Consider the following 12,888-nt stretch of genomic DNA (forward strand, 5'->3'; position numbering starts at 1 on the left):
GAGGGTGTACAGATAATTTCGCTATTGAAATTCCGTCTTTTATTCCTGTGGATAGTTGCAGTGAGAGGGTTAATCTTGATGAACACTTGGTCTTGAATGAATGTTTCAACCTGATTTTAGCCAACTAAAAGTGCAGTCTTGAAGTCATGCACTACCTCTGGTGAGGCGACCAAGCCAGACCTCAGTGTAGGTAAAGACATGTCAAAGGGCTCAGCATTGAAATCTTTCATGCACGCCAGAAGGTCCTGAACTGCCTGCTCATCCCTTTTCATCTTTTCTGGCTGGAATTCAACATGCTTCCTGTGGCGATGAACCATGGCAGTTGAGGTTGCCCAATAATCTGGCAACCACCCTCCTAGTCATGGTTGTCATATGCCAGCCAGCATGTTGTATGTTGAGGCATTTGTACTTTGGGGCATTTCTTGCATGACATGCATCAATATTTCAGACAAGAGGGTCAGACATTTCTAAAAATGAGAACCAGAAGCCCCCCATGTCTGTGCCAGGTTCCTCATACATTCTGCTGATTATAACCTTCATATCACCATCATCCTCAAGATTGGTTTGAGCTTCTGGTAGAGCCTCCTGTGTGTCGCTGAGAGTATTGAGGTTCTTTTTGATGTCCTCTGTAAGTTCATCAAGAATCTTTGTCAGTTGTTGGTGGATAAGAGCCTCTCCCTTAAGGTTCTACGACAATGTTGAAAAATTGACTTTTCAGTGCTGATAATTGGCGGCCATCTTGGATAAGAAATGCAAAAACATCAATTATGGATTAATCAGCCCAAGAAGTCACAGAAAACAAGTTCTACACATCAGTTAATTTTCGTCATAACTTGTGGTAGCAAAATACACCCCGGCCAAATTGAGAAACAGACCTTTGCTCTCCGCGGTCACGGAACTGCCATAAACGACCCAACTAGTTACGCAGCAGTGAATCAAACCTCTGGGACCCAAGTGCGGATTGAAACTTTTTCTGACGAACGCACGTATACAGACAGACAGACAGATTGAAATGTCACGTCAACATTTGAAGATGCACGTATAACTCATGAAGTCAGAGAAATCTCTTAAGCCTCCGAGTATGAGGCAAAAACTATTTTCCTTGAGCAATCTATCAATTTTATCAATCAAAGCTATAGATCATCACTTTAGATCACTGCTGAGATCTTGGGGCCACCTTATTACATCATAGGCCAGAATCAGCGCTCAGCCATCAAAGCTGCACCGGAGGCAGACCGAAACCGAAAGAAGCTCAGACTTGACTCAGGATAAAGGACGCCCTTGCATAGACCCCTGGGATGCCCTTCAACATCAAGGCGACTCTCATGACTAATTGGGCATGGGACGCAAGCTCAGGTCTGATCACCCTGTAGCTGGCCGCCTTAGGGGAGGGTGTAGTGTTAAAGGCTGAAACAGCCCCCAAGAACCAAGGGAACACTACTGATGTTAGTTTTTATTTGTTGACGGAATTGTCAATACATTAAGTCTATGTACTTAGTTTTAGTCAGCATAGCTTAGTTTTTATTTCGTTTTCGTGAGTGAAAAAAGGTAGTCAACAAAAGATATTTTGTCAGTTTTAATAGATGAAAAGACTGCTTTGTATCCACTTATCACCATGACGACACCGTCATCATGAGTCATGTATGTGCTTGCACAAAGGAAATCTACATCTTATCCTGTGTTTCATGAATGCGGCCAATTTAAATAAAAATAAACTTGAAAATTATCATTATTAGTACCGTAGACATTTTGAATGTAATTATATGAATTGAAATAGTTCATTATGTGTTGCTGACTGTGTGTGTGTGTGTGTGTGTGTGTGTGTGTGTGTGCGTGCGTGCGTGCGTGCGTGCGTGCGTGCGTGCGTGCGTGCGTGCGTGCGTGCGTGCGTGCGTGAATGCCTGCGTTCGCTCGTGCACATGCAAATCTTCAGTTCCAGACCGTCTTTTTTGTTTAGGCTATTGTCAGAGAGAACAGCATGAAAAGTGTTGACGACTTGCTCAGACTTTGCAATCCTAAATGATAAAAGCGCTGTGACCTCCAGACAGACGAGAACAAATGACATAACTGTAAGAACAAAACTATTGTATTCTTCGGCCCTTTAAATCCAGTTCACTTAAGTGCCACGTAATTATTTCATCACACACACAAACATTCATCCCAGATTCCCAACAATAAAATGCGTCTACCATGCAAGTTACACATTGAAAGCAGCATGCTGATCTAGTCATACAACTAGATTGCTGATCCTCTTGTCTTTTTCACCACAAGGACACTGCAAATAGCTACTAAAAGTAGAGTACACCACCATTGCTTGTCTGAATATAAACGTGTCCATGAAGGACAAGGAGCAGTAAATGAGCATTGGATGGTGATGTCCTTTTTTTGTGTTTGATTGGTGCTAAATCTTGGTGTTTATCTCGGAGCTGGAAGCTGGGGAATTGGGCTGCGTATTGTTTGAGAGCTATTGTTGGCACACAAGGTCACGGTCATTCAGCTCTGCACACAGTGCATTCAGTCTTTTTCCTTAAAGATCCTCTCCGCAGCAGTATATATATCATTGCTGGGCTTATGCAATAGTCTGAATCTCTGAAAAAGTACGGAACGACTTAGCTTAGGCACTTCAAACTGATTGTGTTTGTTTATCCGCAACTAAACTCAGAACCCTATAGAGCCTTAAAAAAAGAAGATGATATCTGATGTGTGCTCATCACTCCACTTAACCAAACAAGCTCCGTTTTGTCTCCCTGGGCAATAACATGTCACTAAGCCTAGATAAATATGACCCATGTTCCACTCAGTCTGAAGTAGCAAGACGATGGCCTGGGAAAAACACACATCTACTCCACTAAGTATGCACGAATGCACACATACAAGTGCACACACACAGGCCTATAAGGCATTAAACAAGTCTTATAATGGCTGAGTGAAATAGAGGGTGAACATAGAATGAAGCAGGAACTCTCAATGGCTGTTAGAATTATTGTGTGAAAAGCTGTCTTCTATTTTTTCTTTCTTTTTTTTGCACCTCAGTGAGACAGCAGGCGGGAACATTCCAGAAGAGATGCCAGAAACAACTGAAAAACAGAAACCAAAACGAAGGGAGAGCAGGACTTGGAGCTTACCAACCTGCAAGCTGCTCTGCACAGTATAGATCTATAGCAGGGGTTCTCAACCCGTGGGTCGCGACCCCTCGGGGGGTCACCAAATTATTTTAGGGGGTCCCCAAATTATTAAAAAAACAACAAAAAAAAGATTTTTTTTTTAATTTTATTTTCACGATTTTTCAAAAATAGCAGACCTACAAGCTCGTAGCGCGCCACTCGGTGGCGCGCTATGAGCTTGTAGATCTGCTATTTTTCAATAGCAAAATTATAACAATGCTTAAAACACCAAAAGGGGTTCCCGCCCAAAATGGGTTAAGGTTATTGTAGCAGTCAATTTATATTGGGGGTCGGGAGGGGGCGGGGCGGGGGTCCCGAGACATTGCCAAAGCATTTCCGGGGGTCCCCGGCCAAAAACGTTGAGAACCCCTGATCTACAGTATCATGACACTGCAAAACCAGACGAAGATTCTTCAATACAACCTTGAATTTTGCGTTAATATCATTACGCAATCCTCTCCGATAATGCATGTTGAGTTTGATGGATTGAGGTCATTTAGGTAAAATCCCTGCAGTCACTCATATCATGCACATAGCAACGCTTATTGTTGATCCACTATCAATCACTGGCAAACAAAATCACTGCATTATTTTTTATACAAGAAACTAAGAGTTCGTTCCAAACCTCAAACCCATATGGGTGCAGAGTAATATTATATTATTATTAATAATAATTCTAAAGAAAAACAGAAGAATTCAACGACGTAATATAGCTGACAATGGCAAAATATCAGGAATTTGAACAACTTACTACTGTAGTCATTCCCACAGTTCTTAACACTCGCGTGACAAGTCCACCTATCACACAGACAGAATTTCAGTCAAATGTACCTTTTTTTCCTACTCTAGTTAGTAACAACTATGTATACACTCCTTTCCCTCTGTTTGACAGAACACCTCATCAGTGTTGAGTGCAGTTTTGAGTTTCTCCCTGTAGATAACTTATTGTATAAACATTTACTGTGTCCACCCGAGTCACAAAAGTTAATCTCTAGGCATTTGAAAAATGCCTAGAGTTTTTTTTATTTGTTTATGCTCTCACTATTTTAATTCCTTTGTCCGTCTACAACTGCTGTAGTCATTCCAACAGTTCTTAAAGGACCACTTCACCACTTTTCAACCTATCTTCATATAATAGGTCCTCACTAATAATCATGATAAAATGGCACGATTTTTTTCTACTCAGTCTGTGTCTCATAGGAGGGCTGTGGGCAGTTTAGAAACCGTCTTCCAGTGACATCATCATTAGGCAGATTATTTTTTAAACAAGATTTTTTTACAAAAATGTTTAGATTTTCATTATCGTGAGAACGATGGCTTCCATTTTCGCATTGCAACTTTTCAGGACTAGAAAGCCTGCAGTTTTTATTAGCTTGTATTCCCCATCGATGATGTCACTGGAAGACGGTTTCTGAACTGACCACAGCCCTCTTATGAAACACAGACTGAGTAGGAAAAAAATTGCGCCATTTTTTCATGATTATTAGTGAGGACCTATTATATGAAGATAGGTTGAAAAGTGGTGAAGGGGTCCTTTAAGACTCGCGTGACGGCATGAAGTCCACCTATCACACAGACAGACTTTCGGTCAAATTGCCCTTTTTTTCCTACTCCAGTTAATAACACAACACCTTTCCCTCTGTTTGACAGAACACCTCATCAGTGTTATGCGGGAGATCAGGAGATGGGATACATAACACTAACAGTGTTCTACAGTCTTTCATGAGATGGAGTACCGAACACCTCAGTTAGAGTCTTTTGGGAGATGGGATACAAGTACAAGTACGTAATTAATAGTACACAAAGAAGTATAAAAGATACTCATTAAAACCCACGCTAGTCAAGTGTCTGCCTGCTTGTGACTCATTCTCAAAGGAGGCCCGCTGAGATATACAGGGACTGGAAATCCATTGGAGACGAGTGGGCGGACATGTTTGTTATGGATTGAATTTGTTAAATCAAACCAGGGGGTTTGCGTTCCTGATGTGACAAAGTGGATGTTCTAAAAATGTCCTTCAACTGCATTCATACAAAACAGACATGCTTGTTGTTGATCAACACCAGCTGTGTAGCAGCAGGGATGTAGCACCAAATTCTGCATGGGCCCTGGGACAAGGATTCACTGTGGGGGCCACTATCAATATTCTTTGATGGGGGGGTAAGACTAAGAACCCGTCTTTTCTTTATTGCCATTTTGTCATTCCTGAAGATTTTTAAAACTTGTTTACCCCTTACAAATGGATAAATGAACTCTGAGGGTGTTACTGTGTTCAGTCAAACACAAGGAGTATACACTGCAGTAAAGAGATCAGAAAGTAGAGTAGCAGGATAAAATATTCTGTTTTAATAATAAGATATAATATTATAATATAATTTACTATGAAATCATGCATTTCCGGCCAGTCAGTCAGTTGTTTGGTTGGTCACCCCAGGCATGACCATATATGGCCATGCCTCGTGACAACATGTGACATCATCAGGGATGGAGATCCCTGATGTCATCAATATTAAGCCCATATATGGGAATGCCCATATATGGAGTTCCCTGGTGTCATCAATATTGGCCAGCAACTGTACATCTGACCTCAAACCTCAAACCTGTTCTGACATTCCATTATGTTGATACACTGAGCAAGTGCAGCTCAAAGGTTGAGCTTCAAGATGAATGGGTTGAATAATTACTCTAGCATGTGATGTCCATTCTGTATTAGGTGCATGTTCCGTAAAGCCATTACTTCTCCAATCGAATCAAACTAATACTCCAATCCATCGCCCTCTTGAAGTTGTTGGCTACATAAGAGGATTGCACAGTCTCTCCTTGGTAAGGATCTGGTTAGTGTCAGGGAGCGGAAACAGCTAGAGATGTGAGAGATGTGTGATTCTGTTTACACTGCAGGAGGTAATTGAGGAAGTCTGTCTCTCTCCTCAGGAGCTCTCCAGCTCAGTAGGAGCTTAGCTACTACTAGTCAACAAAATACATCACATCCCCTCTCTCTCTCTCTCCCCCCTCTCTCCTCCCTTTCCATATCGCTCGCTCTCGTTTCTCATGCCTTTCCACAACTCTCCCCCTACCTACGAGCCCACTCACCCACCCTTGCTCGCTCGCTCCTCCGCTTTCCCTTCCCTTCACTGGAGGGAATATGCGCTTATCCGTTGGAAACATGTCATGTTTGTGTCAGCCCAGAAGAACTCAACAAATGAGAGAACTAGTTTCTATTCTCTTCAACACCCCCCCCCCCCCACCCCACCCCACCCCCTTTGCAACAGGAGAACTCTGTAGTCTATCTATGGGAAGCTTCTTCCTCCTGCAGAGCTGTAACTCCTTTACCCCCTGTATGACTACAGGAAGCAGCAGAGTAGAGTCCCGTGTGTATTAAAACATGTCAGATAAACGACTCTGCTGCATATCAGGTGGGTAAACACTACAATGGGTTTATTTCTTTTCTCGAAGCACAGCCTGTCCCTTCTGCGTTATGGTTCTCTCTAGATGGTAGGAGGGTTGCGAGGGTTGTGGAGCTTTTCCCCATTAATAACCTCCATGAACACACCGGAGAAAACGGACGCGCCTAGCCTATACTGGATTTTACTTTGTGTACAGTCTGCTTAAAATAACTTTAAACCCGTTGTCAAGAAGTAGCCGCACTCCACACGCCTGGCGTTCTTGTACACAGACAGTATATCCACTCGGAGCATTGGATATATGTTATTGATGATATATATATATGTTATTGATTGAACATGAATGTGTTCATCATTGCACTGATGAAGGCCAATTAGGCCAAAACGTTAGCATTTGTTGTAATGTTTGTGAGTGCTATTGTACCATGCATCTTTACATGTCTGGTATTTTTGTCAGGTGAAACCTGACTAATGAAAGCTCATGAAATGTACAGTTGGGTGCCACCGATATTGTCCCTTATCATTTGACCCATTTAGGCCTGACCTCAAAATTTTAAAAAATCCTTCTAAATCCTCCAGTTTTCTGAAATAAATATTTTCACGATTTTTCAAAAATAGCAGACCTACAAGCTCGTAGCGCGAGCTTGTAGATCTGCTATTTTTCAATAGCTAAATTATAACAATGTTTAAAACACCAAAAGGGGTTCCCGCCCAAAATGGGTTAACTGTCCTTTTGTGCAGATCACGCAAACCTCAGTTAGTTTTAGTATGGGTTTAGCACTGCAGAACAGTCTCATTCAGAGAAGGCACCTCCAATCCCTCCACTGCGATATCGATAACATGCTTTAGTATGTTACGAACATGGGTACCTGCCACACAAACATGTAATGAAGGCGTTGTCTTTATTAGAAAAAGGTCAAGTAACATACATAATTGGTGTATCCCTGGCACACAATATACAGTAAGCTACACCAGTAACTGTGACCGTAGGTCGCATTTACTATGACAATCTCCCGTGCGTCCGTCCATCCGTTAGTTAGTTAGTCACCCACGACATCATGGAGACCCTTAGATCTCCATATATGGAGCCGGCCAGCAACTCTACATCTGACCTCAAACGATGTTCTGACATTCCACTGTATGTTGATCCCTCCCCACCCGTCCTTCCTGTTATGACATTACATATGTTGATCTGACCTCATCAAATCCTGTACACTCAAGACAGCGAGAGCGGACAGCCCCGCCCCACCATTCATTTCAATGGAAGTTGCTCAGTGGCGATGAAGGACCGGAAGAGCGCTCTACTTGCACATTTTTTAGATTTGACCACCAACATTTGGTGGTTAAAAATGCCGAAGTGCTAACGAGCGCTCCGTGTTTCGTGTTACTCCGTGTTTCGGCAAAAAACGTCCGTCTGCAGTTCCAGCTTTGGTCAGTAGACTTTGGCGGCTTCAACGTTGGCCAGCCGCTCTGGGGGGCTTTAACTCCCTGGAAAAGATGGAGGTCCCGCTGGAACACCGTACCCAGATCTTTACCCGAACCATACCAAACTCATGCCCAACATCATCCCTCTTTTATAGAGCGTCGCAGTCCCGCCCCCTTTCATGACGACGCCAGGCCCAGGAAATGATTCCCAATGCATTTTTCCCATAGACATTACAAAAAGTATTTATTTAAAGACGGTTATGCCGCGGACAAAGCCAACTCGAGTCGTGACAACTCATGACAACAAACACAATATTTTGGACCAAACAAATAATTACAAAGAAGAAAAACAACAACAAAAAGTGTTGTAACCTGCCGTTTTTGTCTTCTTTCTAATTATTTGTTCGGCCCAAAAAATTGTGTTTGTTGTCATGATTTGTCACGACAAGAGTTGGCTTTGTACGAGGCTTAAAAGGTCTTTAAATAAATACTTTTTGAAATGTCTATGAGGAAAATGAACGGAGAATCATTTCCTGGGCCCTGGTAGGGGGCGGGACTGCGGCGCTCTATTGGGTGACCATATTAGTAACAACCATTGTGTTATTATTCCCTACCTGGAACTGGCCGGCGTAGTGGTCGTCTGTGGTTCCCTCCTTTCCCTCCCTAATAGAGATGAGTGTGAAACCTCTGAAGTAGGAAGGACTGGAGGCCAGCAGTGTCACTGTGTGGAGAAGACATATACGGTAATGTTACTGTAAACATTAATGTAAACCTCTGAAGTAGGAAGGACTGGAGGCCAGCAGTGTCACTGTGTGGAGAAGACAGATACGGTAATGTTACTGTAAACATTAATGTAAACCTCTGAAGTAGGAAGGACTGGAGGCCAGCAGTGTCACTGTGTGGAGAAGACATATACGGTAATGTTACTGTAAACATTAATGTAAACCTCTGAAGTAGGAAGGACTGGAGGCCAGCAGTGTCACTGTGTGGAGAAGACATATACGGTAATGTTACTGTAAACATTAATGTAAACCTCTGAAGTAGGAAGGACTGGAGGCCAGCAGTGTCACTGTGTGGAGAAGACATATACGCTAATGTTACTGTAAACATTAATGTAAACCTCTGAAGTAGGAAGGACTGGAGGCCAGCAGTGTCACTGTGTGGAGAAGACATATACGCTAATGTTACTGTAAACATTAATGTAAACCTCTGAAGTAGGAAGGACTGGAGGCCAGCAGTGTCACTGTGTGGAGAAGACATATACGGTAATGTTACTACAGTATATTAATGGCACTGCATTATTCAGCACGCGCACTGTAGCATGGATTAAAGGGATTCCCAATAAAAGGTTAGTCTAGTCTAGTGGATCCAGGGCCTGCTGTGTGTGTGTGTGTGTGTGTGTGTGTGTGTGTGTGTGTGTGTGTGTGTGTGTGTGTGTGTGTGTTTGATTGACATTTTTATTCACAGTATGTAGAATGGGTACATTTCAAACGAAAGCATAAGTCAAACAAAACTGTTGCGAGGATAAAACCATAAAAAGCACTAATAAGACTTGTTTACACCAGGGTCCTCCATTTTCAATTCATCAGAACATTTAAAGACGTACAAATATACACTTCTATGAAAAAAAGGAAATCATTGTATATAGTTACCGTATATACAGTTTAAGAAAGTAAAAAAGGGGAAATGTGTGTGTGTGTGTGTGGGGGGAGGCTGTGTGTGTACGCCGTGTGTGCGTGCATGTGTGTGATACAGGGTCACTTTGTTGGATGCAGGGTGACACCATAGATAAGATAGATAAATAGATCGATCTTTATCCCACAAGGGAAATTCCATTGTCATTGCAGTAGCGCAGGTATGAAACGCAGGAGAGATACAGAAAACAGAATCTCTCTTTTCTCTATCTGTCCTGCGTTGCATTTATTTTATTATTACAGTTTTGTTGTATCTCTCCGACGACATTCACATGCATGCGTCACAACATTCACACCATTTGATTACTTTCTTATAACAGGCACTCAGAACCTCAGACATAAGGGTGACAAGAAATATCAGTCTGTTGCTATATCTAGAGCTGTAAATTGTGTTGTGTTGTGAGTGTTGATTTCACTCAGAGAGTATAAAAAATGAATTTAATGAAGTGAACAACACTGACTGTGTTGATATGCCACACCCCGAGAGCTGCTCATGTAGTGAAAAAATAAAAACAAAGTATTTTATAATTTTACTAAATAGTATTACATTCTGACTAAAGACTTGTGGAGTAAAGGGTATAGGTAGGTATCTATTTCACAGATATTCAATGTCAATTGTAAATTGTGTTGAATAGATTTAGCCACAAAGATTGACGCACACTGTCGCATGTTCATAATCTGGACACCCCAATGCAGAAATATTATTTTCTGTGTGGAGTTTGCATGTTCTCCCCGTGTCCCCTAGGGTAGGTACCCTCACAAAAAACATGCAGTAATCCTGGTCTCTAAACTGCCTCCCCCTGGCCAGCCAGGGCGCCTGATGGAGGGGAAAGGAACTGGTTGGAATAACGTGTTCCTTCCACGCGCTACGTCCAACCAGGGAAACTACCCCCTGTCAGGTGTAAAGGAGCAACTTGGACACTCAGGCATGAAGGAAGCATGAGTTCAAGTCCGTTGCTCTCCCCATGTCCCCCATATATGGGGACTAGGCTGGCGGAGGGTGTGTAGAGCCCAGGATAGATAATTAACACAGGGGGGAAAAAGGATACAAAATCGTGAAATAAAAATTATATAAAAAAAATATATATATTACTTTAATAATTTCCTTGAAGCTCATCGCTCCAGCACCAACTCACTGGATTTAAGAAATGTTACACTGTCACTGAGTTTTTAAAACAAGACTTGACCACAGGAAGGGTGTGAACACGTACAGTATGTGTGTTGTTCAAGTTGAAAAAGTTTTCAAGCTCAAATCCAACTTCTTCACCCACTGACTTAAGGAGGAGAGGATTAAATTAAGAAGAAATATAGGTCAGAAAATGATATCACAAAGTGGCTCCTATCAAGGCCAAACCCCTCCCTCCCTGTAGGGATCATGAGGAGGAAACCCAAACAAACTGTGAGAGAGAGAAAGATAAAGACAGGGTGACAGATAACATCCTTCAGCTGCTGTTACAGTTATCAACATTTTTGCATACATTATAGGCTACATGCACACATTAAAATGAAAAGCAAACACATTTCATAAATGAATGTGTATAATCAGCAGCTCAGCACTCTAGTGCAAATATAGCCTACAAATCAAGTAATAATGTTATACTACCAAATGGACGGGTGATGATATTTAATGTAGACCCTTAGCTATAGGCTGGAAGTACAGCCTACACTGTCGGTGTTAAATGAACTGATTGGTTGGTTGGTTCTGGTTGGTTGTTTGATTGATTGAATACTTAATTAACAGTTTGCAGGATAAAGCACAGGAAAGTACAGTTCAATACAAGGTCTGATTGCCCAGAGGATTTAGAAATACCCAAGAAAGCACTATATGGCTTGTTTCCATTGGGATCCTAATCATATGCCATTAATGAGGTTGTGCATTGTGCAGTGCATTTTACAAAGTCCCCATGCCATTTTTTTATTTTTTATTTTATTTGCAATTTATGTATATTTATGAGTATAAAATTAACTTTAGCCTACCCCTGTAGGTGCTCCCGGGCTGGTAGGTCTCCGGGTCCCCCTCCACTCGGAGCCTGAACTCGTGGTAGCCGTCCCTCCGGGTCCCCTGTGTCTGCGCCCGCAGGATACGACCGCAGTACCCGTCCGATGATCTGCCGGCCGGCGGGTCCTCAACGAAAGCGACCGCGTTGCACACCACAAAACTCGAGACAAAACACTGCAAAAGCAGTAAATACCTGTATATTCCCATTTTGTAGAACCTCGAGTCGAGAGGAGTCTGTATCAATTCAAATAGAACTCCCCCCGCCGGAGAAGAAAGAATGAACGCTCGAGCAAATCTACGCCAAACAGATATTCATTGAGACATGAATCGCACCAAACTAGGCTTCTAATGTTACTTGACAGTTCGGGATAAAGAGCAGTGGAACCATTCTGATGAGATGAAGCAACCGCGGAGCGGAGTTGCAGCGCGTCTCAAGTTCAGCGGCACAGCACGGCACACGCGGTACAAAGAACTTGAAGCATACCGTAAATAATATATCGTACACAATGAAATGCTGTTCGGTTAATCTGTCACTCACTCAGCGTGTCCCGTAATCTGTCAATTGCTCCATAAATTGTTCCGTAATCTATCAATTATGTTTGGATATGCATAGTGTCTGTCAGCGCAGGCGTTCAGGAAATAACGAAGTTCGACTTTTTCGGGCACTGGTGTTTCCTCTCCGTTGGACAAGGGAAGGTCTAAATTGGAGTCACGAAAAAAAGAGGCAGCTCATCTGTGGACTTTTAACAAAAAACAGACATTTCCCCCCTCTCCCCTGTTCCTGTGAGCGCAGAAGCAGCTCTTGGGGAAGCTTCTGTCTGTCTGTCTGTCTGTCTGTCTGTCAGACCAGCAGCAGGGGACCATCATTCTCACAAATCGCGCCCAGTATTTTACTTCTCCACACGATCACACCACACACGCACACCACCACACGCACTGTGCGCGCTTTACGCACGTTGGTGTCAGTATTCTTTATAGTGTGGTTAACAAATTAATAATGGGAACTAGAAAACATTTAATTGCTTACAGGAACGACTAATTGGCATTATGTATAAATAATGTATGTTCTCTCAAGAATAGAGTGCTTTTCAGGTTTCAATAAAATATGCAACCAGTTTTCTGACTAATCAGATTGCCCAGATGTTCCCAGCCCCCAGAAATTAAAGCTGGAGGATACATTTACATTAGCCATAACTATTGTATAGCC

At 42.4% G+C, this 12,888-nt stretch overlaps 1 protein-coding gene across 2 annotated transcripts in view; it reads right to left on the reverse strand.

Moving 5' to 3' along the window:
- spon1b (spondin 1b) overlaps positions 1-12,541 on the reverse strand; it is a 125,320-nt gene extending 112,779 nt beyond the window's left edge. For both annotated transcript variants that reach the window (XM_079500990.1, XM_079500989.1), the window contains exons 1-2: positions 11,660-12,541; positions 8,603-8,709 (exon numbers count right to left, since the gene is read on the reverse strand). In XM_079500990.1, the coding sequence (XP_079357116.1) occupies positions 8,603-8,709; positions 11,660-11,888 (336 nt within the window). In that variant the 5' untranslated portion in view covers positions 11,889-12,541. The remainder of the gene's footprint in view (positions 1-8,602; positions 8,710-11,659) is intronic.
- Between the last annotated feature and the right edge of the window lie 347 nt (positions 12,542-12,888).

The sequence above is a fragment of the Electrona antarctica genome, assembly GCF_951216825.1.
Source record: "Electrona antarctica genome assembly, chromosome: 5".
Lineage (NCBI taxonomy): Eukaryota > Metazoa > Chordata > Actinopteri > Myctophiformes > Myctophidae > Electrona > Electrona antarctica.